The following is a 5,616-nucleotide window of genomic DNA, read 5'->3' as shown; positions in this document are numbered from 1 at the left end:
TGTTGAAGAAAACTTGGAGCATGTTGAACAACTTAAAGAAGGTAAAACTCAGTTTTACTCTTTTTAAAATTTACTTTAGAGTTAGTTCAATACATGTTACTTTAATATTAACTAATTAATTTTGCATAATGATTTTAGAATTGTCAAAGGTTATCATAAACAGCAGCAGCTCAACGTCCAATATGGAAATTTAGATTTTTTATTTTGAAGATCTCATACATTTGTAAGTATATATGTCAAAGCATAGATTTGCAGTTTATGCCTCTTTTGCTAAAACATTTAACTGATATTATTCTTAAATTGTTGTTTCATATTTGCAGTTGTTACTTATTCTGATTCACGCTTGGATATTAGATTTGGTTGGAAAAGCTGGAGATAAGGTTTGTTTTAGTTTTAGTGCTATTGGTTTACTGGGGTCCTAATATCATTGGTTTTATTGTGCTGTTGTTTGATAAAGAATCAATTATTATCAACAGGACTTGTTTTAGATATACGGGTTGGTTTTGTGAGTTGGGTGTGCTAGATTTTTCTATTTCTAGAATCCAATGATACTAGGACACCAGTAAATATTCTTATTTTCTCTCTTAAGGTATATTGCATAATTTGTATGGTGTTAAAGCGTGAATTCCTTAGCTATCTTAAAGAAACTATATTGTGGAAGTAAAAGCAAAAGGAGAATGAAGTTTAGGTACTTGTGTGTATTAGTAGACTTGGAAGTATTATTCCACATATTGGGTGGATGTCCAACCAGACATATATGGGTTATCCTGCAGCTGTGCACAAGTGTCCTAATGATCCTTCTTGCACTTCGAAAAAGCATGTAACATATATGTAATAAGTAATATCAACCATGGTTTCATAAATTTGGCCACATTTTGTCTCTTGTCTTGGTAGAAGAACTATATCTTAATGAAGATTAAATGCCATCTTAATCTATATTTTCATATTCCAGTAAAAAAATGTATGCTGCCATCTTAATCTATATTTTCTTCTCTTCTTTTTTCCCCCTCGTGATTAGGGAATATTGTTTGCATATATTAATGAACTTAATCCATGGTTTCTCTTCTTGTGTGAATGTGCCTTTATCATATCCTAGTTGTTGTTTGGCAACTCTTAATCCATGGTTTCTTATGTTTCAATTCATGTAGGTTCCAAAGAGCATAGTTGCTGATTTGTTTCAAGGGAATTGGCAATATAGTGCCTTCCAAATACTTCATTACCATGAGTTGATTATTAATTTTCTATGTTGTCTAATTGCCTTACAAGGTAATTAATTTTCTATGTTGTCTAATTATTCATGGATGATGATTTACATTGAGCAGTGAGCACTTTCTGTCATGAGCTTGTTGATTATGTGCTTATCAGTGAATGATTATGTGAAAGACATGATTATTTATGATTTTTGAAAGACATTCTACAACTATTTGTTGCATTAACGGTCTGCCACAAATTTGGTTGTGTTTTCTGTTTAGCTTAGTGTCAAATTTGGTTAGATCGCTGTTTATTAAAGGTTTTGGTTAGTTCGGTTTTTATTAAATTCGGTTCGGTTCGGTAGTTATGGGCTAGGTTTTCCGGTTCGGTTAGACCAAATTGAAAATTAGTTTAAATCGGTTCGAGTATTTCGGTTAGTGTTTTTTTTTGGTTCGGTTCGGTTTGATTATAGGGTTATCGACGGTTCGATTCGGTTATCTTAAAATCGACCGATTCGATTCGATTAAACTGAATACACACACTTCAATTATTTAGAAAATATTTTCTTTTCATACAAATTCTGTACTTGTAATTTGTAATCAAATGCATTCTTAGTGCTCCATGCACTTATTAGCAAAATTCATTATAATTATGAAAATATTATTTGGATATTTAAGAATGACAAACGTGTATTAAAATATTATATTATATGTCAAATTAAAATCTCTCGTATCAAAGACTATTCTTAAATATCGAAGTAATATTTCTGTAATAATAAAATATTTGGATTATTATTTAAAAAGTCAAACTGATGAATTCAACGATGATGACGAGCACATCATGCATGTAGCTGATTGAACAATGGAGAGGCGCGACGTGTGCCACTCCGAACTTTTTTTTTTTTCCGAGTACGTGATTTCAGGAAGAGTGACGTCACCACCCCGTGGCCACGTGTCCCAAAATCCAGCGGGCTACCGAGCACCGACATTCGCCCCGGCGCACCGCGCTAACCCTACGCCCCGCTGTCACCGCTCACCTCACCTATACATACTGGCATCTTCTGCAAGGTCCCTTCTTTCTAACATTGTTGCTGGGAACGGCCCTATCTATTAATTAAACCCGAAGCTCTCCTCCCTACCTCCTCTCCCACACCTTCTCTCTCTCTCTCTCTCTCTCTCTCTCTAAATCAAATTTAAGCGATCGTCTTTGCACTAATTTTCCTCCAGTTTTTTGCAGTTTACTTGGTTTACTCATCTGACTTCAATCTGTTTCAAAGTTGGTTGTTCAGGATCTGTTGCAGTTCCTATCAATTTCGGTTGATTTCTCGCGATTTGTGCTGCTAATGAGCTCGTATGTCAAAACTATTTTCTGCTCCATTTATCTGTTTTCTTTCCTAATTATTCGATTATGAGATATTGCCATATTTGTTGTGTTACCAGATCGGAGTCGAATTTGGGGTTAGGGTTTTGCGAGATCTGAGGAAATTGATTTAGGGTTTCGGCGGTAGTAGTGTGGAGGTCTTTGTAGCGTTGACTCGTACAAGTAGGAATTCGGGGTCCTGTTTGGGCATAATGTTGTTTGGTGCGGGGAGGGAGTTGAGTGTTTGTTGTCTCTGTGAATGATGAGACGTCGCTCGCCGACTTCTGTTCAGCAAATGGAGAAAGGGGCTTCCAAGAATCAACAGTCCCGGCTTTGTTTGTTGGCTTCCTTGTCGGCTTTCTTATGGTTCTTGTTGTTGTATTTCCACTTTGTTATCCTTGGAGGTAGCAGTACGGTTGATGATCAAGCTCAGTTGAATCCCATTTCTGTCATCTACGAATCTACTAATACCCCTGTCTCTGTCCACACTACTGAAGCCCAATCCATACCAGTTACTCGTCCTAGCAATACCCAAAATACTAGTTATAGGACTAGGAATGTCCATCTACCTCCTACAAATCATTCCGACAATGTGCAACCAGCTATTGCCAGGAATCCAGAAACTGATACTTCACATAAGGAGGCTTTCCCATTTATGAGGGCATTAAGAACCGTAGAGAACAAGAGCGATCCATGTGGGGGCAGGTACATATATGTGCATGACCTTCCTCCCAGATTTAATAAAGATATGCTCAAGGAATGTAGGAGTTTAAGTCTTTGGACAAACATGTGTAGGTTCACTACTAACTCCGGACTTGGTCCCCCACTTGAAAATGTCGAAGGAGTTTTCTCCAATACAGGGTGGTATGCAACCAATCAGTTTGCAGTTGATGTGATATTCAATAACCGAATGAAGCAGTATGAGTGCTTGACACGGACTCTTCTCTAGCTGCTGCTATTTTTGTACCCTTCTATGCTGGATTAGATATTGCGCGATATCTTTGGGGGTATAATATTTCTGTTAGGGATGCTGCTTCTCTTGATTTGGTTGATTGGCTGATGAAGAGGCCAGAGTGGAACATTATGGGAGGAAAAGATCATTTTCTCGTTGCTGGAAGGATTACCTGGGACTTTAGACGACTGAGTGATGCAAATTCTGACTGGGGTAACAAGCTTCTCTTCTTACCAGCTGCAAAAAATATGTCCATGCTGGTGGTTGAATCAAGCCCATGGAACGCAAATGATTTTGGCATCCCATACCCTACTTACTTCCATCCAGCAAAAGATTCTGATGTGTTCATTTGGCAGGACAGAATGAGGAAATTGGAGCGGAAGTGGCTCTTCTCTTTTGCTGGTGCCCCACGTCCTGGCAACCCCAAATCAATTCGGGGGCAGATCATTGACCAATGCAAGAAGTCAAGGGTATGCAAACTGCTGGAATGTGATTTTGGGGAGAGTAAGTGTCATTCGCCAAGCAGTATAATGAAGATGTTCCAGAGCTCTCTTTTCTGCTTACAGCCTCAAGGTGATTCATACACACGAAGATCTGCCTTTGATTCAATGTTAGCTGGCTGCATACCCGTGTTCTTCCATCCAGGTTCAGCATATACCCAATATACTTGGCATCTTCCAAAGAACTATTCAAAATATTCAGTATTCATTCCAGAGGATGATCTTCGAAAGAGGAATGTTAGTATAGAGGAAAGGCTCAATGAAATTTCTCCTGAGCAGGTGAAGATAATGAGGGAGGAGGTTATAAGTCTCATCCCTCAGCTTATATATGCAGATCCTCGCTCTAAACTAGAGACTCTTAAAGATGCTTTTGATGTTGCTGTTCAAGCAGTTATTGACAAAGTTACGAGGTTGAGGAGAGGCATTATTGATGGTCGTGCAGATGATAATTTTATTGAGGAGCTCAGTTGGAAATATGATTTGTTAGGGGAAGCGCAATATGCGGGTGCTCATGAATGGGATCCTTTCTTCTCAAAACCAAAAGGCGGCAATGGTGAGTCCAGTGATTCATCGGCAGAAGCAGCAAAAAATTCTTGGAAGAGCGAGCAAAGAGAACATTCATGACTTGGACTCAATAATTTTGTTGACCAAAGTTCTAATACTCGGCAAACATGTACTTGAACTCGGAACCGGCTGCGGTGCCTTTGAGTTTGAGTCAAGGTAAAGTGCTGGTATGAGGTCATTAGGGAATTGCTTTACTCCACTTCGTTAATCCTCACTGTTGTCTAAGCTTAAAATGCATACAAATATATGTTTTTACCCCACTTCCATCTTGATAGGTAATTGTTCCTTCTTTTTGAACTTTCTGTAATGATTCTTTGCGCTATGTTTGATGTATAAATGTTGTGAGGTTACATTTTTATCTATCTGGTCTGGATCAATGAGAACAATATTGAGCCTTTGTCATCCATCTTTCCAAAAACTACTGCTACTATTTCTTCTTCTTCTTCTTCTTCTTCTTTTTCTTCTTCTTCTGTAAAATTTGAGGCTTGACACAAATCCTACTTGGGCATTGACACCGTCTTCTTTGCACCAAGAGAAAGAGCTTGAATTGACTATTTTACCCCTCCTCTCTCTCTCTTTCTTTCTTTCCCATTTGCAGCCATCGACGACTGTCACGGTCTGCCATGCTCTTTCATTTTCTCTCTTTTTCCTTTCTTTTTCTCTCTTCTTCTCCCTTTTCTTCCCTCCCCTCTCTATTAGGCTGTCAGCAATCGCGATGAGGGGTTTTGGACAAACCCCTTATCATGATCAATTAGCGTTTTTTGGTTTTTATGGAATCTCTAATCGATGGCGACCAATCGATGCAGAACAATGCAAACCCACCTTCTCTCTCCATGATTTAGGGAAAGCCAAACCATAGTGATTGGGGCTTCGCAATGTGGCCACCGAAGATGGTTTGCACAAGGTGTCGATGGTGTAGAAAGCGATCGAGGTGATGAAATAATTTAGCCCTACGTCTCTTCCTTTCCCTCTTCTCTCTTTCTATATGTATAAATCTCTGTTTCTCTGCCTTCTTTGTGTCTTATTCTCTCGTTAGAAACCTTACCACCG

General features: G+C 38.7%; 1 protein-coding gene across 1 annotated transcript; it reads left to right on the top strand.

The window, feature by feature from the left end:
* Window positions 1–2,204: 2,204 nt before the first annotated feature.
* LOC127797998 (xyloglucan galactosyltransferase MUR3-like) lies at window positions 2,205–4,926 on the top strand. The gene is given in 3 exon segments (XM_052331263.1): window positions 2,205–2,541; window positions 2,631–3,482; window positions 3,485–4,926. Coding segments are annotated over 2 exon segments (1,815 nt in total). The 5' UTR covers window positions 2,205–2,541; window positions 2,631–2,809; the 3' UTR covers window positions 4,627–4,926.
* The last annotated feature ends 690 nt before the right edge of the window (window positions 4,927–5,616 follow it).

Source organism: Diospyros lotus, chromosome 3 (assembly GCF_014633365.1).
Source record: "Diospyros lotus cultivar Yz01 chromosome 3, ASM1463336v1, whole genome shotgun sequence".
NCBI classification, from domain to species: domain Eukaryota; kingdom Viridiplantae; phylum Streptophyta; class Magnoliopsida; order Ericales; family Ebenaceae; genus Diospyros; species Diospyros lotus.
Note: the sequence above shows the minus strand (reverse complement) of the source record. Positions and strands in the feature narration are given on the sequence as shown.